The sequence below is a fragment of the Cervus canadensis genome, chromosome 26, assembly GCF_019320065.1.
Source record: "Cervus canadensis isolate Bull #8, Minnesota chromosome 26, ASM1932006v1, whole genome shotgun sequence".
Classification (NCBI taxonomy): domain Eukaryota; kingdom Metazoa; phylum Chordata; class Mammalia; order Artiodactyla; family Cervidae; genus Cervus; species Cervus canadensis.
Window position 1 is genome coordinate 45,868,412 of NC_057411.1, and position 27,390 is coordinate 45,895,801.

General features: G+C 42.1%; 1 protein-coding gene across 6 annotated transcripts in view; it reads left to right on the top strand.

Moving 5' to 3' along the window:
* Positions 1-2,028: 2,028 nt before the first annotated feature.
* CPEB2 (cytoplasmic polyadenylation element binding protein 2) overlaps positions 2,029-27,390 on the top strand; it is a 73,163-nt gene continuing 47,801 nt past the window's right edge. For 4 of the 6 annotated variants that reach the window (XM_043447646.1, XM_043447648.1, XM_043447647.1 and 1 more), the window contains exons 1-4: positions 2,029-3,842; positions 6,773-7,054; positions 7,832-7,921; positions 16,340-16,430. In XM_043447646.1, coding sequence (XP_043303581.1) covers positions 2,157-3,842; positions 6,773-7,054; positions 7,832-7,921; positions 16,340-16,430 — 2,149 coding nt within the window. In that variant the 5' untranslated portion in view covers positions 2,029-2,156. The remainder of the gene's footprint in view (positions 3,843-6,772; positions 7,055-7,831; positions 7,922-16,339; positions 16,431-27,390) is intronic. The other 2 variants (XM_043447650.1, XM_043447651.1) reach the window with 1 other exon arrangement.

The following is a 27,390-nucleotide window of genomic DNA, read 5'->3' on the forward strand; positions in this document are numbered from 1 at the left end:
TGTTGTGAAAATAGCTATTTATATTTTTAATTCTGAGGAGCTCAGGTTATTTTCCAGACATTGCTAACTTAGAGTAAAAAAGGAATTCTCTGGTTTTATATTTTGCTTGATTGTTAAAAATGGTTTCGAGATTACTAATTCAAACCAATTTTCTATACATCCACTGATTTCTAAACCATTTATGAGTTGTTTTTTAAAAGTACTTTCTCCTTATTTGAAGGCAATGTCAAACTTAGTTCATTAGACAGGAAAGCATAGACGTTATATATAGAATGTATTTTCCCCATGGAATGTTTTTCTCTCCACTGTATTTATTTTGATTTGTATAAATTTGAAACACTGAAGTAACAAAAGCGGGAATGAAATTTAACTAATAGAAAATGAGGACTCATAAAAATGAACACTCCTGCCTACAGCAGTAGAAGTGTGCTAATTAACAACACGGAATATTTAATCTTAGTTCAGTTGTAAACCCAAACCAGGTAGACTCCAAACCCATTTCTATTGCTTTTGAGATTATCAGTCTATGTTACTTTCTAGAGTTTTTTCAGTAGTTTTTCTCTGAACGCCAAGAAAAGTTAAAATGGCAAAAGAGGAACATAAAATTCAGTAGCTTACTAGTATGGATCACTCTGCTGTTCCTTTATCTAGACCCTCATCCATCTATCTATCATCTATCTTATCTATCTATCTATCTATCTTAAATGTTTCTTTAGGAAATACACATGTTGAGGGCCTCTTCTGTCACTTCCAACAAGAGCTCTACCATGGAAAGCTCTCCTCTTCCCGTTTTGCAAGTCTCAACAAGTCTGCTGCTGAGTCAGAATCTCCTTTTCCTCCCTGTTGTCAAGAAGTCTTTCTCCCTTGAAAATTCATAAAGCTTTGGAAATAGTTGAGTCTCCCGGGGGAAGGGGCGGGGATGCCAGAACAAGCGCGGCCCGGGAGGAGTTGCGCTTTCCCGACCCGGAGGGCTGGGGAGCGGACCCAGCTTTCCCCGGGAGCTCGCCGCAGGGCCCGCCGTGTGCGCATCTGCGTGTAAACCGCCGCGCGGGGCCGCGGGGCTTGCGGGGACTTTTGTTCGTCACCACTGAAGTGAAAACGCTTGGGACGAGGCCGGGGCTTCGTGTTTCCACGACAAGGAACACTTCCCCGCGGCGGCGGGAGGGCGGATGACAGCACGCGCCGCGAGAGGCTTAAAAAAAAAAAAAAGGAAACCCGCACGAAAAGGCGTTTTCCAGGGCAAGCCGCCCGGCGGCCTGCGAGGCGACCGAGCCCTGCACACGCGAGCCGGTCAGAGGCCTCCAGCGCCAAGTCCCGAGGGGACGCGAGGCGCCGGGGTCCCCGCGCGGCCGCCGACGCGGAGAACCACTCCCGGGCCTCAGTTTCCCCCGCGGGCCAGCACCGCCTAGGGCGGACCCCTATCCCGGCAGCCGGGGGCTCCCGTGACCCCGGGCGGGGCCCTGAGGGAGACGCGGTCGGAGGGCAGGTGGCGCGCGCGACCTGCCGCAGATTCCGCCGGGACCCCGCGCCAGGAGGGGCGGTTGCCCAGGAACCGTTCGAGCCTCGCGCACGCGCGCGTGCTTGTTCTCGTGAGCGCGCGCCAAGCGCTCAGGCGTCGCCAGCCCCACGCCGGTCCAACCGGCCGCTCCTTTTCCCGGACGCGGGGGTAGCCTGACGAGACGCGTCGCTCGCGCTCGCGCCCGCACTCCCCGCCCCACCCCGGCCCTCCCGAGAGCGCGAGCGCGTCCCCGGCCCTCATCTGTATATTCATGAGAGGCGGGGCGGCGGCGGCAGGGGCGGGGCAGTGGGGGGCGCGGCGGCCGCGGGCCCGCGCGTGCCGGGACGCACCGCGGGGGGCGGCGCGATTGTGAGGTGGCGCTGACGCACGTTCCGGGCTTCTTAAGCGGCCTGGGCGGCGGCGGCCGCGGCGGCGGAGCCCGAGCCGGTCTCGGGGGGTGGCGGTGAGCGCCGCGAGAGGTGGCGGGGGCCGAAGTCGGTGCCCCCCTGGCTCAGTCACGGTGTCCCTCTCTCACTGACTTCCCCCGCCCCACCTCCTTCCACCACGGCCGCGCCGCCTCAGATCCGGTGGCTTCTTAGGCAGGGCGGCGGCGGCGGCGGACGGGGCGCGTCTCCTCCCGCGGCCGCCGGCCTGATAAATGAGGGACTTCGGCTTTGGGGTGCTGCACACCGCCCCTCTCCGAAGCAACAGCCCCGGGTCCCTGTTCAGCGGCGGAGCGTACTGTCCCTCCGCCGCGGGACCCGCCGCCCCGCTGCCCTCCGCCACGCCCTTCGGCCCGCTCTCGCCGCCGCCGTTGCCTGTCACCGGCTTCTCCGAGGCCGCCTCCCCCTTGTCGATCCCCCTCCGCTGCGGCGGCGCGGACCGCTCGGCTGCCGCCGCCGTCGTCGCTTCCTCTTCCTCCCCGTTCCTGGCGCATCAGCAGACCATGCAGGATGAGCTGCTGCTGGGGCTGACACAGCAGCCGGCGCGGCCGCTCTCGGGGGCGGCGGCCACGGAGAAACTCCCCAACCACCACCCCAGCGGCGGCACGAACGCGGGTGTGACCCACCTCCTCCCCTCCCAGGACTTCAAACCGAGTCTGCACCACCCCTCCTCCTCCTCCGCCTCCTGCTGCTGCTGCCGCCGCACCTCCTCCCCGCAGGACTTCAGTAAGCGGCAGCAGCAGCAGCTGAGCAGCCAGAAGAGGAAAGAGTTCAGCCCTCCCCATCTTCCCCACCCTCCGGACTCGAAGCCGCTGCCGCCGCCGCTCCACTGCCCGGGCCGGTTCAGCCCGCCGCCGCCACCGCCGCCGCCGCCACCGCCCGGCCAGCTCCTCCAGCCGGCGCCGCTCGCCCAGCGCCAGCCGCCGCCGCCGCCGTTCAGCCTCCCGCATCCGCAGCACCTCCCGCCGCAGGACTTCGCCCAGCGGCAGCGCCCGGCCGACCTGACCCCGCTCCCGCAGCTCCAGCCTTCGCCGCCCGCAGCCCCGCGGCGCCGCCACGGAGGCGCGGGCAGCCCTCGCAAGACCCCGGCCGCGGGCGAGGGCAGCGCCGCCGAGCCCCCTAATGCGGGCTTGGCCCCCTCGACGCCGCCGGTGAACCCCGCGCCGGGCTCCATGGAGTCCCCCAACCACCCTCTGCTCAACAGTCCCAGTAACCTCCTGCCCGGCGGGGCGCTCGGCGCGGGCGCCTTCAGCAGCCTGCAGAGCCCGGACCTTCCGCACCCGGGCGGCGGCGGCGGCGGCAGCAGCGGGGGCGGGGGGCCCCCCGGAGGCGGAGGGGGAGGCGGCTCCGCGTCGCCGCCGCCGCTGCCCGGCTTCGGCACCCCCTGGTCGGTGCAGACAGCGTCGCCGCCGCCCCAGTCCCAGCCGCCGCCGCCGCCCCAGCAGCCGCCGCCGCCGCCGCCGCCCCAGCAGCCGCCGCAGCCGCAGCCGCAGCCGCCGGGCTCGTCGGCCGCCACCCCGGGTGGCGGTGGCGGCGGCGGCGGCTCGCTCAGCGCCATGCCGCCGCCCAGCCCCGATTCGGAGAACGGCTTCTACCCCGGGCTGCCGTCGTCCATGAACCCGGCCTTCTTCCCGAGCTTCTCGCCTGTGTCCCCGCACGGCTGCGCGGGGCTCAGCGTGCCGGCGAGCGGCGGCGGCGGCGGCGGCTTCGGGGGCCCTTTCTCGGCGGCCGCCGTGCCCCCGCCGCCCGCCATGAATTTACCTCAGCAGCAGCCCCCGCCGCCCGCGGCGCCGCAGCAGCCGCAGAGCCGGAGGTCGCCAGTCAGCCCGCAGCTCCAGCAGCAGCACCAGGCGGCGGCCGCCGCCTTCCTGCAGCAGAGGAACTCCTACAACCACCACCAGGTAACGGCGGACGGCCGGCGGCCCGGTTGCGTCGCGGGGCCGGGGAGACCGCGGGCGGGGCGGCCGGAGACCGGGCTCGGCCCGAGCGGCTCCGAGGAGCCGCGGCGAGGGCCGCTCGCCCGAGGGAGTGGGACGCGGAGGGCGGTGAAGGGCCACGGGACTCGGGCCGCCGGCCGCCGGCGGGGCGGGAGGGCTGTGGCCACCGTGGGCTGTGAGGCTCCGGAGGCGGGCCCGGCTGGAAGTGGCTCCGGCCGGGCGCCCCCTCGAACGCCCCGGCCTGGCGCTGGGGGCTGGGGCCGAAGCGGAATGGCGCCGGGGCCGGGGCGGCGGGCGTCCGGGCGCGACGTCCCCTCCGGTCCCGCGGAGCGATCGACCCCAGGACTCCGCCGGCTCCCCTCTGGCCGGCCGGCCGGGCGGCCGATCGGCCGGTCGACTTCCCCGAGCCCGGGAGACGCGACGAGGCGGCCGTGGTTCGGGGACCGCGGGACCGGCGGGCACGGGCGGCGGCCTCGGGTGGAGCGGCTGTGGGAAGCGAACTGGGGAAGGAGGAGAAGGATTACCGGAGGCCACGCGTGTGGGCAGCCCGTGAGCCTCCGCCGCCGTCCAGTGAGGGAACGGGCGGAACGGCCTTTTTGCTTTGGGGTTTCTTTCCTCCTGAATTGGCCGGAGGGAGCCGTCGCGGGCGAGGCGGTGGCCGCCCGCACCGCCTAACCCGGTGGGACCCGCGTCGGCGAGCGGCCGCCCGGCAGCACTCCTCCCGCCGACCTGCCTCCCTGCCGGCGCGGGTCCGGCCCGAGCTGTCAGATGCTTGAGGAGATAGATGCTCCAAGGTCGTTTCACTTTCTGTGCCTTTCAAGGTTTGGGTATTATCTTGTAAGTTTTAAAACTAAACGAGCCTGCGATTAGTGTGTTACCTTGAAGAGAAGACTTTTCCATTTTTTTTTTTTTTTTTGGTGGCCTTAACCTTCTCTTGAATGATAGGGTGTGTATATTTTAAGGGGGTAGTGTAACTATGAAATCACAACGCGCAGGTTATTCATCCGGGTCCTTTCTGAAATTCAAGGTCTGTGTTATCCTGTCAGGACAACGTCTTGAGAGACCGCTGGGTTGGTTAGTTGACATTGAAAGAGTATTTTGTTGTTCTTTTTTTTTTTTTTTATCTAGTCAGCATTTATTAAAGTGCTTATTCTGTCTAAGGCCACTTCAGTGATTAAAGATTGAGGAGCAAAATTGGACCTTAACCTTAAGTATTAACTTACTGATGTAACTTTTTCCATTGACCAGTTAGTTTTTAAGGATTAACCTTTTCAAGAGGTGACTACTATCTAAATTAGCCCAAGTAACAGTTAACAGTTTATTTAAATTAATCAGAATAACAGTTAACAGCTTTTGTTGAATCACTCCACTGGTTTCTCCCTGAGAAAGGAGAATGTGGCCTGTAAGAGTTGAAATTAGGTAATTTTGAAATAGTATGCCACTTTTCCATGATTTACCTGATCTTGAAGAACTATCTTTTGGATGTCAGGGTCTTTCTGTTTTAACTAGAAACTTGTCCCGGCTATTATCAATAGGTATGTTTGTGTTCTTGAGGCCATGGACTATTATTAGAAGACTGTATACAGAGATCCATATTTAACTGTAATCTGCTTTTTGTCAAAAAGAAGGGTCTCGAAATGGAGTGTAAAAGGTCACCCAGCTATTAAATGGAATTTTAGATCACTGCAAGAGAAGTTTGAGCACTGTGTCCATGAGGAAAGTAAGGCCCTCAAGAATGAGGGATTTGTCCATGGACCCTTAGCTATGCTTTTGAAGTATGTAGAGTGGGAAAGGGTAGTATATATTCATGGTTATATTAGCATTAAAAATTTTTTTAAAACAGATACTATAGACCAGGTTTACCAAAAAAATAGATTTAAGAGTGCTTGACTTAACAGTAACTTATTAACTTATATAGTAACTCCATGACCCATACTCCCTTTGGCTCAATGTTAGCACAAAATTATTATAAGCTTATTGTCAATTGACAATTGCTAGTAATTAATACTCTTCAAAATCTACAGTTATAGCCTCTTGGAGAATTTTTCATTCTTTGATCACTTAACTTTTCTTGCCATTGGTTCTGTTTTGGAATATAATTTATTTTTGAAAATGGATGACATTAATGGAGACTTGTATTATTAAGATCTCTACTAGAATGATCAAAGTATATAGTTATCTCAGTGTATCTGCCTATGGATAATAGCAGATAATAACAGTTTCTTGGATAGTTAAGTGAAATAACAACTACAAAAATTTCAAAGAAAGTACATTAAAACTGGAATAAAATTTTTTAAAAGTTGAATAAACAGTGCAAAAAAAAAAAAAAGAGAGAGACATTTCTTGTATTTTCTCTGTCCCCCAAAGGCATTTTTATTCCATGCAATAGAATAAAGCCAAATGTTATTAACCACTTTTACAGTGATATAACTTGTTTTAGAAACGTAAAGTCTAAATATTTCACTCATATGGTTGGCGTATTTTAATGAATAAAACCCTATTTCTAGTGGTATGCTTAGCAGAATATGATTGCGTAAAGATCATAGTGTAAATTATATCTTTAAGGATCTTCAAAGTTAATTTCAATTTTTATCTTTAGCTTTTTCTTCATATCTGTCATGTATATGGCTCTCTCTGAAGGGGAAAACAAGTAATTGCATGGTTCTATGTTAGTAATTGTCATGAAATATCTGCTTGCTTCATTATAATTTATGTAGACAAGAGTAGGAAAAGACACCTAGCGTTAAGTGAGTGTGTTTTCATACACAAGGTCTCAAGTCTATTAAATGCTTATTTTTTAAAAGATTATATAAATTCTTACCTCAGGCCTAAGTTTGGATTTCAATTATAAACTCTTTAAATGCCTATAATTTAAATAGATGTATTTTCCCCAGCCTCTTCTGAAACAATCTCCTTGGAGCAACCATCAAAGCAGTGGCTGGGGCACTGGAAGTATGTCCTGGGGAGCAATGCATGGCAGAGATCATCGTAGAACTGGAAACATGGGAATTCCAGGAACTATGAATCAGATATCTCCATTGAAGAAACCGTTTTCTGGTAATGTCATAGCACCACCGAAATTCACTCGCTCTACTCCATCACTGACTCCAAAATCTTGGATTGAAGATAATGTGTTCAGAACTGACAACAATAGTAATACACTCTTACCCTTACAGGTAAGAATGGTGTGTAAATGGCCTTGTTTCTAATGTTAATCTTTCAATATAGGAAATTGGGTGGTGGTAGTAGTCATAGTATGATAAAGTTCATGGATTAAAATGAGAAAGCTCAAATGTTTAAGTGTCTGATTTAATTATCACAGGATAAAATACCTATACAGAGAAAATGAGACTTAAAAAAAAAATTTTCTAAACACATAATAGAAAATAAGCTTCATAAAGTGTAGAAGAACCCTGCTATATTTCTTAAATTCACATTGAAGCTTTTTAATTGGCAGCTCCTTGAAAATGCCTTAATTTATTAATCTTTAATAGGCCACCAAAATGAGTTTCTCCTCCAATATAGCTGAACTAAAATATTTAGTAATTGTTCATGAATTTGACTATGATCAGCTGTATGTATATTCAAATATAGTTAGTGCAGCTCTGATCGAGGCAAAATAATATTAGGATGTTTTACATTGAATTCAAATTTGTTCACTGATTCAGTGACTTTTTCTAAATGTGGCCTAATATTTATGATGATTAGACATTTTTTCAGACCTTTAATATTTTGTTGATATTTTAAGTTAATGAAGTCCCCTTATATTATTTAAAATGAGAATATCTTTCCTTTAACACTGTTAGAGGATGGAACAAAGATACAAGATAGAACTTTTGATTGTTTTTTTTTTTCTTTTCATTCTTTGTTCCTTTTCTTTTTCTTTTTTTTTTGTGGGTGGGTATGGGGAAGAGAACTGCTTGTTTCTGATGAAAACTTCTATGCTATTGAAGGTGAGATCTAGTTTGCAGTTGCCAGCTTGGGGCTCAGATTCACTCCAAGATAGTTGGTGCACTGCAGCCGGAACATCCAGAATAGACCAGGTAGGCTGCACAGTGTGTACTTACCAGGATTTTGGCTAGGGGTTTAGTATTTGTATTGTGAGTAGGATTTAGTATGTACTTTTCACTTATACTTGTTTAAGCATATGTCAGAAAGCGTGAAAGCAATTTATTTTTAAAGGATTCACTTAAATTATTTAAAGTGTTTCGTTTTTAAATTTGAAAATAACTCATAATCTTTTTACATTTCCTGAACGTAATTGTTTTTGGAAAAAGGAATCATGTACCCAAGTGCACCTGACTTTAAACATCAGTCAAACTGAATACCTTTTATTTCTTTTCAGAATCATTTAAACTGAACATATTTTATGTCTTCTCAGAATCATTTGCAGTTAGGTATAAAATCATATGTTTGTTTAACATCTAATCATACATTTCATAAATGTTTTATAGAATTTTTTGGCACACTGTTTCATGAAACATGCTGTATGTGTCTTGAGATATATGCTTCTAAGAAAACCCTTAGTTCAGTTTTTCACCTTTATAAAAAAAGTTTATGGTATTTCTCTAAATTTTGTTAGTGCTATGAAATGCACTTATCTTTTCCCAAATAATCAGTTCCTTATAGAAAAGAAACTGAGTCAAACATCTGAGAGTCAAGTCTTGATCGAATTGCCTTCAAGTCCTTTATGGTTACAGAATGCTCTCTTTCTTCCTGCAGATGAAATTTGAATGCGAACTGGGTACAGGTGATGAGAATTGTTTGCAGGACAAGTAGGACACTCAGTCCTCACAAAAGAGGATTCTTTATTACAGAGCCCAAGTGTGAATGACCATAGACTTGACTCTGTGGGGGTCCAGTGAATGGAGCTCTGTTATCCGTAGTTACTTTATCAACATGAAATGATTTTACAAGTAAGGACTGTATAAACAGATTAATATTACATTTGAAAATACCTTTCTAACCTGTAGGGTTGGCAGTAACTTCAGTAATTAGCCATTAGCACTTGTTTTAAATAAGTCCGCCTATTTACCAAAGTAGTCCTGCCAGGATCTCCAGTTAGAAATAAGTACGTATCTCATGTAATTTGTAATTTGTTATCTTGTTAATGTTGCAGTGTAATCCATCCTATTTCTACTCTCCTCTCTTCTCTGGCACAGTTAGGCTATATTAGTGGCATTTTCAAGTAATGGTGTTCAAATTAAATACATAAATGCCTAGGAGATGGTATGCTAAAAGAGAAAAACTGGTAATTATTTTGAAGGTGTCAAGGGACATGTTTTTAGACAAGAAAGGACATAATTATGTGAAGAGGTTGTACCAGGAGGAAGCAAGAGGATATGTGAGCGAGATGTGTATCTGTGGAGGAAAAATAAGACAAAGATGTCAGTGAGGATCCATGGGGCTTTGGGGGGCAGATGTTGAGAGATTAGGTTATTAAGATGGCTTCAGTGGGTAGAAAAATGCTGCGGTAGATAGAGGTCATAATGAAAGGGAAATTTTCAAACTGGGCTCTGCAGAGATGCCCATGAGACTCCCACAGGATGAGGGCTGTCAGCCCTCCCATTCAGCTTCTCTGCTCTTATCTATGCCCTTAGGATTCAAGGTAAATTCACTTTAAGAAAAAGGATGTTGATGCGTAAGGATAATTTTTTTTAATTTTTATTTTTTGGTAAATTGTTGAGATATTGGCAATCCCTATGGATTCCTGAGCCTGAGATATGAGGATGAAGTTGAAGAGAATGGTGAAGAAAAAGATAGTGGAAAGTGAACTGACCTAGAAGAAAAGGAGATCTGAAACCTGAATCATCTTCCTCTCACAAGTTTTTTGATATTGGATGACACATTTTATGGGCTTTCATCTCTTTGGGTCATAGTCTCCCTATCTGTAAGAGGAATGTCTAGAACTAGATCCTGTAAGGCCTTTGTAGCCAGCTCTTGTGCTTTCTTTCATCTATTGTGGCCATGTCTTTTGCTCCCTGCTTCCTAATCCCCCTCCTTTATTTTTAGAATGCAAGGGTCTTGCTTTATTTGGGGGGCAGGGAGAGCAATGGGCATTGGTCCCACGCAGTGGAGGTACTCTATGACGTCCCACCTGGCCTTAAAAGCAATGTTGTTTTTTCTTTCAGTACCCTAAGGGTACTTATTATACAAAATTTGTTCAGGGTTCCTATCTTTCCATAAAAGGTTGAGGTATTTGAAGTTGAGGTTCTTAGAAATACAGCAGCAGCTACAAACTGCAATTGGTATCTTAAACAGTTGGGTAGTTCCTCACTATTTTGCAAAGTTAAAATTATAGAAAATACTTAGACACTAAAATATCTGGGGAGATTATTTTCATTTCTGATCTTTTTTCATCATATACAATATTTTTATACTAATGCATTTTAGTTAACAAATACATTATTTAAAAACATTTAACTTTTAAAATTTCCTTAAGTCTCAAATTGATTTAAGTCTAAAATGTAGTAAACCGTAGAACTGAAGTCTTAATTCTTGTACCTGGCCTAACCTATACCAACAATGGGACGTGTAATTGAATTTAGTAAATGGAAAAGAAATAGTTTTGTACGTTGGTTTTATTTCAGTTGTATGTAAAATTTTCACATTGGCATTTCCTTATTTAAAATACCCCCTCTTTTTTTTTTTATCAAAAAACTTCAGATTAAAAACTTTTTAAAAACAAATATAAATTGTTATATTCATTTCTGAGTTTAAAATGAATGTATTTTTGTTAGTTTTTTTAAGGCTAAATATAATACTACTTTTGTTTAAAATGCTATTTGCTACTCTTGCTAATATGCTAAGTCATACTCAAAAGTATGAATTCTAAGTTACCTTCAACTTGAATTTTCAGGCAGATAAACAGGCTACAGTATATTTATTCATTAATACTGGAATATTTTCAATGGAGAGCGAATATACTAGGAGCTGTTATTACTTAGTTTATATATGGCATATCAGTTTTCTGTAAACAAACCAACACCGTGCCTTTAAAACTGTATTATAGCCTGTAAAGCCTGTGAGAGTTGGCCTGCTCTTTAGCTGAGTGTATGTGTGTGTGTATATATATATATTTTTTCCAGCTCTAGACTTGGGGTCTTATAGATGTTCTCCCTGCAATTCCTGGGAATGTACATGAACTACCTTGACTTAACTGAAGATATTTTTTGCTGATCTTTAATATCCAGGCTATTATGATAAATGTGATAATCTGGGGACCTCTGAGAAAAATACATTCTTTGGAGACAAGAAACAAGGCCAAGGCCAAGTTTTCATTTAGTGAAACTTTCCTCAAATTGTGATTCTTAAACTAGATGAGTTATAGGGACATTGGTAGTTGTGAAACTACCTACTGAAAATAAGGTAGGATGGGATCTCTTATTATCTGTGCTTATATAATGAATTCTTTTTATGTTTCCTATCTGTGTTCAGTTCTTTACTTGTACTTGATACATTCTTACACCAGGTATTTTTTTACTTACCTTTCCATTTTATTTAACCATTGTGGGTACTAAATTAGCTTTGGCTATTTGGGGCTTGATTCCACCCCCACCCCCCACCCCCCACCAAATCACTGTTACAGCTCTTTGTTGAGGATTAGAATAATAAAGGAAGATCAAGAAGTGTATATTCATTGTATATGCAGTAGTACTTTACCCTGGAGATATGTCCGGGGAGATACTGTTCTTTGCTTTTGAGAAGATGAAAGTCCGGTTGGATGAATAAGGGATATCTCTGTGTGGAGCAAGCAGAAACTCGGGTGGGAGCCTATGAGGTGGAGAGCTGCATTGCGTACTGAGGCAGAGCAGCACAGTACCTGCTGCTCGGTCAGTAAGTGCAGTGGCAGAGTGTAATCAGGAGAACTAAGCACAGAAATACAGCAAAAGCTGATCTTTCTACTTAGGCAGAAGAATATATGCCCGAGCCATCTGATATAACTTTACATATGATGTTATGGAGTTTTTCTATGGGCTTCTCTGGTAGCTCAGATGGTGAAGAACCTGTCTGCAGTGCTGGAGACCCAGGTTCAACCCCTGGATTGGAAAGATCCCCGGAAGAGGGCATGGCAACCCACTCCAGTATTCTTGCCTGGAGAATCCCATGGACAGAGGAGCCTGGTGGACTTTCTGTAATCTGCCTCTTTTTTCATAGGGAGAATACATCATCGCCAAAAGGAAAAGCTTCTACTTACCCACTTCTTTTGAAATAAATAGGGTTTTGATTATGTCAAAGCAAAAATACAACATCCCATAAAAAAGTTCCCATTTAACTAAGTTCAAGTTCCTTTTGTTGTATTTTAACGTCACTGTTGACCTCATTAGTTACCTTTCAGTGTTTATAATCTTTCCCAGGTCATCCTTTTTAAAGTTAGAATGACTTTGTTCTTTCTGTCTTTCTAGGAGTTCGTTGTTGCTTCCATAAGTCTTTGTGGCAAAATGTCTGTATTTAAAGCAAACTATTAGAATATAAGAGATAGTAGTTTTTTTTTTACCACTGTGTTCTAATTTTTGCCTGTTCATTGTTGTGGGATACTGTAATCTCAGTTTCTGAAAGCCCATTTAGTTGGTTCTTTGCCACATAGCTTTCATATTTCTGCAGTAGATTTGGATAAACTTTTTCTGGTAGATTCTTTCTTTTGTGAAATGTATTGGCTGTTTTTAAATAACCATGTAGTAATAAATGTAAATTACATTGCTGTGATTCCCCATCTTTTTATGATAATCAGTATTCCTGTGTTTATGGTAACTTTAAAATGGATTCAGGATTTCCATTTAGCTTTTGAACCAATGGGAGTTTACATGAACACAATTTGTTCCAATGTCCCTATTCCTGAAGAATGCATGAGTATTTGACTTTTAATCAGATATGTTTCTGGTTTTTTTTTTTCCAGAAGTTATATTTTAATCCCCACACTTTACTTAATGGAATTATCTGTATTTTTTTTTTTAATGTGAATAACCTCCAGGTTCCATTACCCAGAAAGTAACTTTTGCGAGGTCATGAGCTCTTTGTCTGCTCAAGGCTATTTTGTATTTGGTGATTTAAAAATCATGTGGGCTGCAGCTGATGCTTAATAAAGTATAACTAAGTTAATAGTTTTAAAATAGCTTGCTGTTTTCTTTTCTGAAATAGGAGTTTGTTTCATGATGAAAGACTTGATATGCAAAGGAAAATAAGGGACTTTATAAGTCGGCATCTCACTGTTTCAGTTGGATATAGGCATTAAAGCTAAAGCTGCTAATCCATGTGGCTTTTTTTATTTTAAAAATAAGAGTTGCCAGAGTTGATACATTTATTGAATAACTTGCTTATATATTTTCTCTTCATACCTTAAATATTATCCATGGCCCATTTACAGTATGTATAGGATTCTGCATTAATTTTGTTGTGCTCTAAAGCAAGTTCATACTCCTTGGAATGGAAGTAGAGGCTGGCCAAATAAATACATAAACAAAAGTTGTATGGGAAATTCAAATTTGGGTGGTATTAGTCACCATTACGGAGAAGGCAATGGCACCCCACTCCAGTACTCTTGCCTGGAAAATCCCATGGACAGAGGAGCCTGGTAGGCTGCGGTCCATGGGGTCACTAAGAGTTGGACACGACTGAGTGACTTCACTTTCACTTTTCACTTTCCTGTGTTGGAGAAGGAAATGGCAACCCACTCCAGTGTTCTTGCCTGGAGAAGCCCAGGGATGGGGGATCCTGGTGGGCTGACGTCTGTGGGGTCGCACAGAGTTGGACACAACTGAAGTGACTTAGCAGCAGCAGTCACCATTAATTAAGTTCATAGGTTGGCTGAAGACAGGGCATGGTCTGATTCTGTTCAGAAAACATAAGCCTGAGAAAATAGCCCTGAACCATAATACATTTCTTTGTAAGAATTTAAGATCAATAGACTATAAAGTGTCTATGTTGTATTCCATCTTAGAACCCTTTGATATAGCATACTTTTTTAAAGATTTGTTTGTTTAATTACATGAACAATTTTTGTCATGCCAGTTTACTTTTTAAATTCCATATTTTAAATACATTTTGGAACTTTGAATATAATATTTAATCTTCCATTGTGTGGTTGGAAATTCTCAAGTCGACAGACAGCAAGGTCACATTATTACTTGATACATGTCTCAGTTTAGTTACTTAACGTTTTGAGTACCTAGTCCATGGAGGATTCTCAGAAGATTTGCAGTCCTTTGTAATTACCACCTAAAAGTGCAGTCTTTGCCCTCACTGAGCTCAACTTAAACTTTTGCAAAGTTTTTATGGTAAAAATAAAGTACTGTTCATTCAACAAACATTTGAGAGATAGCTATATTCCATAATTAGCAGGTCCCTACCCCTGATTAACTTAGAAATTCATTGACAGATGCAGGAAAACCAACAAATTAGTTATGACCTCATACAGTAGAAGCACAAAAGATGGACTTAATTGGATAGATTACAAAAATTGCATGTCATTTCTGCCCGAGTTTTTCTGTATTCCAGTTTTATTTATTATATACTACTGTGAGTCTTTTGCTTTTCCATTATTTCTATTATTTTTAAAGTGGACTTTAGAGATCATCTAGTTTGATGCGATTATTTTATTTTTTCGAAGATGGAACAAAGCCTAAAAAGGTTAAGTAGCTTCAGGTTAAGAAGCACAATGCTTCTTAAAGTGTGGTCTTTGGACCAGCAGTCTCGGGATCAGCTGGGTACTTACTGGAAATAAAATTCTCAGAGGCCACTCCAGACCTATTGAATCAGTTGACGAGTCCCAGCAACTTATATGTCTGACAAGGCTTCCACATGTTTCTGAAGCATGCTTAAGTGTGAGAGTCGTTGTTAAAGCGACTGTGCCTCCATCCCCAGTCAAGGTCATTGTTCTAGGGAACACCTATTACTGGTGGGTGTGTGACATCTACGGAGTCTAAGTTAAACTAAGTAAGGGGTGCTAATGTAGCTACTGATGAAGCTCCAGCAGGATCCTCCAGGTCTAGTATTCTTTCCATCATTCACTGTTGCTTTGCAGTTTCAAATTCTCTGACAGTGACTTGTTTAGTCTGCAGTGGTGATCTGCCTGCCCCCTCCTTCCCCCCGTCTCTGCAAAAAAAAAAAAAAAAAAAAAGCCTGCAACCCTCATTGAAACATCAGAGGAGAATTAAAAAAAGTCAACATACTCTCAGAAAAGCTTCTTATGTATTTCCTCGACTTTCTAAAAGAGTGGTTCTGGATCTTCTCTGGATTGTGGACTCCTTTGGAAAACTAAGGAAAGCCATAAACCTTTTCAGGAAACAATCACATATACATGTCCATACAGAGTATTACATCATCTCACAGATGGCATGGTCCTTGAAGCTCAGGGACCTTGGTTAAGCCTCATTCTGATTTCTGTGGAGACTTTTTTCCCCAACTTTTCTGGTTCTTCCTTTCCTTTTTCTGTGTTCATCATTCTTTGAGAGTTGGAAATGACCTGCCTGCTCAACCTTCTCCTCATTTACATACAACACATAAGCACCAGATAGGGTACACACTTAAACCTAAATGAGTGGGACTAACATGGACATAATTTGGGAACAGACTGCTTGGCAATTAGGGGGCACAGGCCAGGGCTTGCTGTGGTGGCTCCCTGTGTATATTTGTTCAAGTTTATTGAATGTATTTTGAACAGAATACAATATAAATTCATGAGCATTACAGAATCAGATTCCTTGTAGTAAGCAAGTTGAGGAGTTTGACATTCAGCAAACAAAACTTCCAACTACACAAAAGACTTTATTCTGAGATGATATAGGAAATTTGCTGCGGTGAAAATCCTTTCACCTTTTTCTCCCCTGCTTTCATTTTTTGCAACAGTGGGTAGAGGGAAGAGGAGATTTGGAAGTGCAGAGATCAATATGTTAGGATTATTCTTGATGTTTGTCTTTGTTCTGAAATTGGTATTTCATGCTTTTAATTTTTACTGTTTAAGATGCTTATGCATTCTTTTATGAAATTCTGACTATTAGATAGCATACAATGTTTGATGTTTAAAGTATGGTGCATTATGGAGCCTTTTCACCCCAAATATTTATTTTTCAAGGGCCAGTGTCCAAATTCCTATATATATGTGAAAAGTTTAAAAGCTAAATAACAACTGAAAATGCTTTCTGTGTGTATAAGATTTCAGAAATATTTATAAGTTGAGAATGATAACAACAGAAATTGTTTTTACTCTATTGCATTAATACTGCTGATTAAGATACTTTTGATATGTGATTTTGGAGATAAATGTATGAAATCTGTTGTTCTCCAGTACAAGAGATATTAAGCTCAGGATATCCTTAGCTATTGATACTGTCTTGGGTTGCAAACTGACTAGTAATATTATATTAGTCAAATGTCCTAATTTATGTAAGAGATAGTACATTAATCATCACTTTTTGAAACAATTTGTGTAGACTATATTCTTTTTTGTTTTCCTTCTCTTCCAGGATCGAAGTAGAATGTATGACAGTTTGAATATGCACTCTCTGGAAAATTCCCTCATTGATATTATGAGAGCAGAGCATGATCCTCTTAAGGGTAGGTGACTTTTTTATTTTCTTATGTCGTCCAGCATTTTGTCTGCTTACCTTACCATTTCTCATATGAAAATGAGCACTAAGTAACACCTGTCTCATCTATAAAATTCTAAATTTGTTAACAAGAATCTTTATTTTTATGAAAGATCATATTTTTACCTTGGTAGCTGCTTTAACTTTATGCTGATTTGTAGAGAGAGATGGAAAAACCTAAATTTCTTGACTTGTTATTTAAGAAAAAGCCACTTTTTAGAGATAACTCAGTTCACCCAAGGATGAAGAATGGCTCTGAAGGCATTATAGTCACTATTCTAGAATTCTTTCAAATACAGAAATATTAAAAAAGAAAAAAAACTTTCTTAGAATACTTGCATTTGCAGTTTGCAGTAATTCCAGCCTAAAATTGTCATAAGTTAACTTCCTTTCTCATTTTCCTTCCTGCTGTCATGTTGTAGGGACTTGAAAGGGTTTTGAGGTGAAGAAGCTATTCATAAAAGTTAGGGCAAATTAGGTAAAAGAATCAGCGCACGTAAGGTTATACTGTCAGCCTTATCACAGTTATAGTTAATTGTAACTGAAGAAATTGTGTTAACAAACTTGTTTTCATTTGTCTGCATGTTACACGTTAATGATTATATTTATTCATACAAAATATATTCTTACCTTTTATATTATTGATGAGAATCTAGCAAACTGTGTGAACTTGAGTCATGAGAAATATTAGTGTCTGTTGCTGCATAATGAATAGTCCCCAAACTTAGCAGCTTCAGACAACAATAAACATTTATTACCTTACACAGTTTTGTGGGCCAGGCAGGAATCAGGGACACTTTAACTGGTTGGTTCTGGCTCAGGGTCTTTCAAACCGTTCTCTTTTTAATTCTGTAAAGCCGAGGATTTCCTTGTAAGAGTCAGCCTAAAAACTCTGGAACTCAAGAGTTGGCAGCAAGGCGATGGCTCTGGCTGAGCTGGCAGTACTGACCAGCTATCTCAACACTTTTTGTTCTGCCTCTGGGTTTTGCTTGTAAAGGAGTTTCTTATCTTTCTGTTTCCTTTGTTGGTGAGGACTTTGAGAAGCTCTGGGGATTTTGGTAATTGTCGATGATGTGTAACGATGCTAATTCTCTTCACAAACTAATTAAGATAGTTTTACTTTGATTATTATTATTATTTTTTTTTCTGAGGGAAATTGCCTCTAACCAAATTCAGCCTAGCTTTTTGAGTATTTGAGGTCTTGTTTTGTTTTGTTTTGTTTTTTAGCCCAGTTACTCCAACAGTTCCAGGGACATTTTCCCTGGATCCACTGTTTAAGAATAGAAGCTGGCAAGCAGCTTATGATTATGAAGACCTTCTCTCTGTTGATTTCATTGCCTTCTATAGAAAGAAAATGCTTAGAAATTCTAATATTGATAAAGTCAATATTAACTGTAACCAGTGGATAATTAAAACTTTTTTTTCATCATTGTTTCTCCCAGTCTTCCTTAAAGAAGCCCTTTGACTATGTTAAGAGAAAACATTGATTATATACTCACTATTAATTATCCCAGTTTTTCTGTTTTTCTAGCCTATTTTATAATAAAAGGGGAAGGAAAAAGACTTTGAAAGACTAGAAAGAAGACTTTGAAAAAGAAAATAAGCAGTATGAGGCTAAAAGGAATTTAATATCAATAATTGAAATACTCAAATGAATTCAGAATTCTTCTGTTAGGGGAAAAAAAGGCTCATTAACCACCTTTAGGAATCATGGTAACACATCTCTGTTTCTAATTGGAACATTTTATGTTCCACATTTTTTATGTCAGGGAATAGAGAAGAAAACAAAAGAAAGCATTTGAGCATGCTTCTCCATAGAATTGAGAAATAAGACTGGTACTTTTGCCAAATTGCCATCATATACCTTTCTAAAATTGGAGCTTCCCAGATGACCCTAGTGGTAAAGAACTCACCTGCCAATGCATGAGATGTAAGAGACGCAGGTTCTATCTTGGATCAGGAAGAGCCCTTGGAAAAGGGAATGGCCACCCACTCCAGTATTCTTGCCTGGAGAATCCCATGGACAGAGGAGCCTGATGAGCTGCAGTCCATGAAATTGCAGAGTTGGCTACAACTGAAGCGACTTAGCACACCCACACACATGCATCTTTCTAAGATTATCTTGATATCCAAGTGCTGTCACCTAGTTTTTTCTTTTATTACTAGTACAAATTTTCTCACCTCCTGGGATTTGTCACCCTGGGTATCTTACCCCCACACACTGATCATTACACATTTTCTTGGGGCTGGGCCTCAGTAAAAATTTAGGAAAGCAAGGTTGTGACATACAGAAGAAACCAGTCTCTGAATTTATTTCACCTCCTTTCCATTCCTGATCTTTAGGGCATCATTTCAGCCTCTGTCCTATCTCTCGTATCTCATCTTTTCATCACCTTCAGAAAGTTCTGTTCTCTACTTAGCATATGAAAATTCTTTTCTCTAAAAAAGCAGAATGAATCTTATTTTATCCTTCTAAAATATTTTTCAATAACCCAACCAGTTGCTATGTCTTCCTTATGGAATCTAATGAACAGAGAGGTGAGACTTGTGGGGTAAATGAAAAACTGAAAATAAAAATGAATTTCTTATTTCCCTTTGTGTAAGTGGTGACAGTTTCTTGAAAATTTTCTGTGCAAACTTGAGTGGTGAAAGATTGTATTAGTTATACACTGCTGCATAAAAAATTACTCCCAAATTTAGTAGCCTGAAGCTACAATGAACCTTTATTATCACCTGCAGTTTCTGTGGTTTAGAACTCGGAAGCTCTTGAGTAGGTTAGTTCTGGCGAGGATCTTAGGAGGTAGCAGTTAGGAGAGCAGTGAGGCGGCAGTCATCTGAAGGTCTGACTAAGGCAGGGGGATCCTTTTCCAAGATGACTTACTTATGTGGCTGGCAAGTTGGCGCAAGCTGTTGGCAGAACACAGTTCATCACAGACCTCTGCTCAGGACTGCCAAACTGTCCTCCAAGTGTGGCCCCCGCCACCCCTAGAGCAAATGATAAAGCTCGAAGCAGGTGCCCCAGTGTTTTCTAGGATTTAGCTTCAGTAGTCTCATGCCATCATTTCCTGACAGCATACTAGCCATGTAGATCACCCTGCTCAGCTCGGCGGAGTCTGTTGCCCAAGAGCTGTGAGTCCTGGGAGGCAAAGAGCAGCAGAGGCAGTCATGGAGGCTGCCTTCCACAGAGATGAAAGGCAGAAACAAAATTTGCATTGGGTTCTGCTGTTCTAAAGGAAAAGAAAAACTGCGTCAGGTAAGAGTTTATGTTGGTAGACAGAAAAGCAATCTGGCAGCCCTCTGGAATCCAAAAAAGTCCATGGCCAGTTACTGGCGTGACTGTTGACTGATTAGACTGACGGAAGGACCCTCCTGCCCCTACTTTAGTCCAGAATGCAAGCCTGGTGGTTTTTACAGGTCAGTAGAGAACCTCCATTGTTTACTGTTAAGGTCTTTCTAGTCTAGCATGGCAGGGGGAATGGTCTTGTCACGGCTCTGAGGATGTGAAGTGCTGACAGCCATAGGTGAAACCCTGGATGCATTCTATTCCAGAAAGTGTGCTTACTTTTGTACTAGGCAGTATCCAAGAGCCCGCTGTGTGTTATGTGAAACAGACACGGTCTCTGTTCTTGTGGAATGTACAGCCGAAGAGGAAGAGAGACCTTCTAGTTACATGTGTGATATGCATAGATACATATAACACATTAGTATAACATAGTATAAACATGCAGTAGGGCTTCCCAGGTGGCCCAGTGGTGAAGAGCAATCCGCCTGCCAGTGCAGGAGACATTGGAAGCTCGGATTTGATCCCTGGATAGGGAAGGTCCCTTGGAGGAGGAAATGGCAACCCACTCCAGTATTCTTGCCTGGGAAATCCCATGGACAGAGGAACCTGGTGGGCTCGATTATGTACACATAACGGTAAGGATTAGAATACTATGGAGGGGAGGCTATGAAGTGTTTGGAGGTAATAAGTGGAGGTACCTAAGGTAGATGTGGAGCAGGTTGTGTTCAAGAGCTTGTCATAGCTGAGGAACTGACAGCAGACTTGTCCTGGCATAGCTGTTTGGGGCTGCCTGACGGTGACTGGGTGTGACGCTGCTCAGCCAGTCCTCTGAGGGCGGGGGAGTCTTTGCTCTGGGCTGTGAACACTAACACACTGTTTTACGTTTCTGTAGTACGAGTGGCACTGACGGCTCTGTTTTATTTATTCTGCAGTGACTTCTCCTCATGAACATCCATTTTCTGGTGACTGTCTTAATTTTTGACAAATATTTTCCTTTTCATAGGAAGGACAATTATGAATTCTTTTAATGGTTAAAGTAAATCATGCTGTGCCAAGTAAAGTTTTGTGATTTTGCAATTTTGTGTTTGCATACCTATGTTAAATAATCTGTGATCTTTTTTCTGTATGTGTGGGTCAATTCATTCCCCTTTAAACAAAAGAACAAGTCAGTGATTATTGTTAATCTCTCTCCCCTCTCTGCCCTCAGCAGTTTACAAAAAAGGTCTTACTGTGTAAGCATTTTTACCCCAAATTGCCTGCCCCTCCTCCAAATCATAAGGGCAAACAAAAAATTTACGCACATAAAAGATTATTTGAGAACAGCAGGAAGAAATGTAGTTTATTTAGCAGTCTTAGGAGGTTCTGTGTCAGCAAATCACAATGCCTTTACTAATGTTCTCTGAACTATTAAGGGGAATTCAAGAAAAAGGATTTAGAGCATGATTTTTCAATATTGACATATTTTTAGAAGTGAATGCCTTTAAAATGTTTTTCTTTACTGTGCTTTCGTATATCGTAGCATCATTTTTATTTCTTGATTGCTAAAGTCCTGAAGAAAAAAATCTCTGCTTATTTTAAGGAAAATAATCCTTGAGGAAATAAGGAATGACTTCTATAAATGCTAAGTGGTCCTGGTGGTATCAACTAAATTCTTGCCTCTTTTCAAGACATTTCTTTTCCCTCTGATATTCTCCTCACTTACCTTAGTATACAATGGAAGTTGTTGCTCAGTTACTAAGGCCTATCCCACTCTGCAGTCCATGGTCCTGTCCAGGGACAGGCTTCCCTGTCCTTCACTATCTCCCAGAGTTTGCTCAAACTCATGTCCATTGAGTCAGTGATGCCATCCAACATCTCATTCTCTGTCGCCCTCTTCTCCTGCCCTCAGTCTTTTCCAGCAGCAGGGTCTTTTCCTGTGAGTCTGTTCTTATCAGGTAGCCAAAGTTTTGGAGCTTCAGCATCAGTCCTTCCAATGAATTTTCAGGACTGATTTGCTTTAGGATTGACTGGTTTGATGTCATTGCAGTCCAAGGGACTCTCAAGAGTCTTCTCCAACACCATAGCTTAAAAGCACCAATTCTTCAGCTCTCAGCCTTCTTTATGGTCCACCTCTCACCTCCATACATGACTTCTGGAAAAGCCATAGCTTTGACTATTCAGACCTTTGCTGGCAAAATGATGCCTCTGCTTTTTATTTTTTCTTCATTTATTTTTATTAGTTGGAGTCTAATTACTTTACAGTATTGTAGTGGTTTTTGCCATACATTGACATAAATCAGCCATGGATTTACATGTGTTCCCCTTAATATGCTGTCTCGATTTGTCATGGCTTTCCTTCCAAGGAGCAAGCATCTTTTAATTTCATGGCTGCAGTCACTATCCTCAGTGATTTTGCAGCCCAGGAAAATAAAATCTGCCACAGTTTCCACTTTGCCCCTTCTATTTGCCATGAAGTTACGAGTCTGGATGCCATGATCTTGGTATTTTGAGTGCTGAGTTTTAAGTCATCTTTTTCACTCTCCTCTTTCATCCTCATCAAGAGGCTCTTTAGTTCCTCTTCACTTTCTGCCATTAGAGGGATATCATCTGCATATCTGAGGTTGTAGATATTTCTCCCTGCAGTCTTAATTCCAGCTTGTAATTCATCCCACCTAACATTCCGCATGATGCACTCTGCATAGAAGTTAAATAAGCAGGTGACAGTATACAGCCTTGATGGACTCCTTGCCCGATTTGGAACCAATCTGTTATTCCATGTCTGGTTCTTACTGTTGCTTCTTGACCTGCATACAGGTTTCTCAGGAGGCAGGTCAGGTGGTCTGGTCTTCCCATCTTTTTAAGAATTTTCCACAGTTTGTTGTGATCCATACAGTCAAAGGCTTTGGCGTAGACAGCGAAGCAGAAGTAGATGTTCTCCCGGAATTCTGTTGCTTTCTCTGTGATCCAGTGAATTTTGGCAATTTGATTTCTGGTTCCTCTGTTTTTTCTAAATCCAGCTTGTACATCTGAAATTTCTCAGTTCATGTACTGCTGGAGCCTAGCTTGATGGAATTTGAACATTACCTTGCTAGCATGTGAAATAAGTTCAATTGTGTTAGTTTGGACATTCTTTGACAGTACCCTTCTTTGAGATTGGAGTGAAAATTGATTTTTTCCAGTCCTGTGGCCACTGCTGAGTTTTACAAATCTGCTGACATATTGAGTGTAACAGCATCATCTTTTAGGATTTTAAATAGCTCAGCTGGAATTCTGTCACCTCCACTAGCACTGTTGGTAGTAATGCTTCCTAAGGCCCACTTGACTTCACGTTCCAGGATGTTTGGCTGTAGGTGAGTGATCACACCATTGTGATTACCTCGGTCATTAAGACCTTTTTTTTATAGTTCTTCTGTGTATTCTTGCCACATCTTCTTAATATCTTTTACTTTTGATGGGTCCTTGCCATTTCTGTCTTTTATTGTGCCCGTCCTTGCATGAAATGTTCCCTTGGTATTTCCAATTTTCTTGAAGAGATTGCCAGTCTTTCCCATTCTATTGTTTTCCTCTGTTTCTTTGCATTGTTCACTTAAGAAGACTTTCTTCTCTCTCCTTGCTGTTCTGTGGAACTCTGCCAGTGCAGGAGATGTGAGAGACCCAGGTTCAATCCCTGGGCCAGGGAGATTCCCCTTGAGGAGGAAATGGTAGCCCACTCCAGTATTCTTGCCTGGGAAATCCCATGGACAGAGGAGCCTTGTGGGCTACAGTCCATGGGGTCGCAAAGAGTGGGACACGACTCAGCATCTGAGCACATCAGTAGCTATCACATTGTACTCATCAGGTGAAGCCACAGTTTAAAATTGAAGTACAGAGTCACAAAGTAACTTGTATCAATTTCTAAAAGTCTGGTGTGAGAACTTACATTTTTGAGCTTAAGAGCTTCTAGCACCTTGCCTGGTTGTCCAGCAGTTGAGACTTCACCTTCCAGTGCAGGAAGTGTGGGTTCGATTTCTGGTTGGGGGGCCAAGATCCCACCTGCCTTGTGACTGAAAAAACCCAAACATAAAGCAGAAGGAATATTGTAATAAATTCAAAAAAGACTTTAAAATTTTTCCATATTAAAAAAAATCTTAAACCAATCAAATTTCATAATTAAAAAAAATTATTACTTCTAAGCTGGACAGAGGTTCTCAGAGTTGGAGAGCATGTTTAACATGTAGCTTTCAGGGCCCTGCTCCTAGAAATTAGGCATGGCAGGTTATGTGAAGAGTACACTTTTGAGAAACTCTCCTCTAATAGAACAAGATCAAAGAAATCTATAAGAAGTTTAAAAAATTTGAATGGTATTTATTAAAATAGAGCAGAGTGAAAAATAAAACTGATACCAGCAATATCCATGCCAAAGTATAGTTACCTTCCTCCTCTTAAACTGCCCTCACTTATTAGTAACTCTGATAGTCATGTATTTCCCAGAACCATTTTGCTTTTCTTCAGCCACCTGTGTTGCTTGAAGTCAAAATTTTCACATGTGCCGAAAAATAGTATAGATGAAAATCATTTTATTAGAATGTTTTCCAAAACAAGATAATAGATTGCTATGTATGCTTTCAGTTTTTAAGTAAAATGTTTCTTTTTATTTTAAAAAGGAGTAAGTAGAATTTACACATTCTTTCCCTTTTACTTCATTGATTTTGTGTTCTTTTTCCTGTAGGTCACTGGCCTTTGATAAAGAGGAAAAGAATAATTATCTTTGGACTAAATTATATAGAAGCCATATACACTTTATTAAATGTGTTCTGATTTTAAGAGGTGATCACTGTTGTGATATACTTGATACCTTTACCCCCAACTACTCAGAATTTAGTTCATTTTAAGGGTACAATTTATTAGAGTAGAACTTCTGTTGTCAGTGTTACCTGCAGATTGAAAAGGAAATTTTGAAAGTGTGATTGTAAAAGTTCTTGTTGTAGAAGATTCATTTGAAATACGATATCTTGGATAGAGATTTTAAACTTTAATTTCAGTTCAGTCGCTCAGTGGTGTCCGACTCTTTGAGACCTCATGAATTGTAGCACGCCAGGCCTCCCTGTCCGTCACCAACTCCCAGAGTCCACCCAAACCCACATCCATCGAGTTGATGATGCCATCCAACCATCTCATCCTCTGTCGTCCCCTTCTCCTCCTGCCCTCAGTCTTTCCCAGCACCAGGGTCTTTTCACATGAGTCAGCTCTTTGCATCAGGTGGCCAGAGTATTGGAGTTTCAGATTCAACATCAGTCCTTCCAATGAACACCCAGGACTGATCTCCTTTAGGATGGACTGGTTGGATCTCCTTGCAGTCCAAGGGACTCTCAAGAGTCTTCTCCAACACCACAGTTCAAAAGCATCAATTCTTTGGTGCTCAGCTTTCTTTATAGTCCAGCTCTCACATCCGCACATGACCGCTGGAAAAACCATAGCCTTGACTAGACGGACCTTTGTTGGCAAAGTAATGTCTCTGCTTTTTAATATGCTGTCTAGGTTGGTCATAACTTTACTTCCAAGGAGTAAGCGTCTTAATTTCGTGGCTGCAATCCCATCTGCAATGATTTTGGAGCCCAGAAAAATAGTCAGCCACTGTTTCCACCATTTCCCCATCTGTCTGCCATGAAGTGATGGGACCGGATGCCATGATCTTAGTTTTCTGAATGTTGAGCTTTAAGCCAACTTTTTCACTCTCCTCTTTCACTTTCATCAAGAGGCTCTTTAGATCTTCACTTTCTGCTATAAGGGTGGTGTCATCTGCATATCTGAGGTTATTGATATTTCTCCCAGAAATCTTGATTCCAGCTTGTGCTTCCTCCAGCCCAGCATTTCTCATGATGTACTCTGCAAATAAGTTAAATAAGCAGGGTGACAATATACAGCCTTGACATATTCCTTTTTCTATTTGGAACCAGTCTTAGCAACAATATTTTGAGTTTTTATTTCTTCCAAGCATCTTTAAGTAGTCAGCTAAATGAGTTGACTTACATAAGATTACAGTTTCTTTTCTAAAAACTAAAAACTATTGCACAGAAATGACAATGAATTTTCTTAAAACTCACATTTATTCAAAGCATATGTGTAGTTATTAAAAGTTTATTACTCACGCAAAACATCTACCCTAGAACTTTAAATATGGGCTTACAGCCCTTATTTTTAAATTGAAAATAAAAGCAGAAAGAATATTTTTTATATAGAACCTGAAGTGATAAAACAAATACATGGGATAACTGGGCCTATGAATTTTAGCAGCATATAGTATTTGAAAAGTATCTGAGAATCTCTAATGAAAGGTTTTCCTGCAAGATATAGGACATTATTCTTTTAAATGTTTTCCTTATTTCAAAAAAGTAGTGTGTATTCATTAAAGGAAATTTGGAAAAACTTGGGGAAAAAAGTTTTTAAATTATCAATAATTCCACAAGCTAAAATAACCATGTTTAATATTTTTGGTATATAATTTTTGTCATTTTTTCTTTTTAAATATATAAACATAAGATATTTGAGATATTCAAATAGTTACCTTCTCTCTAACCTTGTTAACTTTCAAAAAGTTAGTTTAAAAAACATATGTACATAGATTACAAGGTAAAATAGTGCCATAAGGTTTATAGAAGGAAAAAATAGAAGTCTTTCTTCATTCTTCTCTACTTCTGATTTCTGTTCCTTGGATGTAGCCACTTCAACTGTACCTATTCTTTGTGTAATTATTTATAAATAATATGCTTATGCTTTATAGTTCCTACATTTTAGGTATTGTCTGTAGGCTCTCTACTTTGATTTACCCATACCCCCAACATTTTCACTGCTTTGTCCTCTAAAAATTATTTTAGGACCACTTTTGTTTAGAGGTTGCAATTACTGTGATAATACAAATGCTATTTACAGGTGAACCTCATATGTTTTGTACTGTAACATTTTCTTTCTCATATAACTTTGTTTTTCCTGGAATTCATCTCTGTCTCTTTTGGTTTGTTTGCTTAGTTTTCTAAGTACTTACACTAATTCATCCCAGAATATATTTGTAAAACACTGAAGCTTCTCTTTTAACATGTAAAACGTGTAAAAACATCAAATAGTCATGTAAGTTGTCTTTTTTCCACCTCCCCCCTCCTCCCCCCCGCCCCTGCCCCGGTGGTGTGAGTATCCTTGTAGCCCATCATAACTGTCATTTTAGGGTTTCCCTAAGCCCAAGAATTCCTTTTTCCTTTGGGATTCATGTCCTAATTTCCATGTTCTTTCTTAATGGTTTATATATGTTTTATTGGGCCTATCTTACAGCCTTGTTTCAGATGGGATATCAATTTTGAGGCTTGTATGTATGAAAACATGTTTATTCTACCTACATAAGATGGTAGGCTTGTGTGGAATTATGTATTAGTGATTTAGAATGTTGAAAGCAATGCTTCATTACTTCCAGGGTTAAATTTAACACCATTCTAAAACCTGTTCATTTGTATGATGGTCTTGTTTTCTGTATTTTAATTTTAATTTTTTTACTGGAAGCTTTTTAGAATATTTTCATGCCTGTGGTTCTGAAATTTTGTACTAATGAATTTGGTCTTCCCATGTATGATGGTGGGGGACTTTACCTATCTGTCTTCTTCCTCTTTCTTCCATCCATCTTTCCTTCTTTCATTCCATT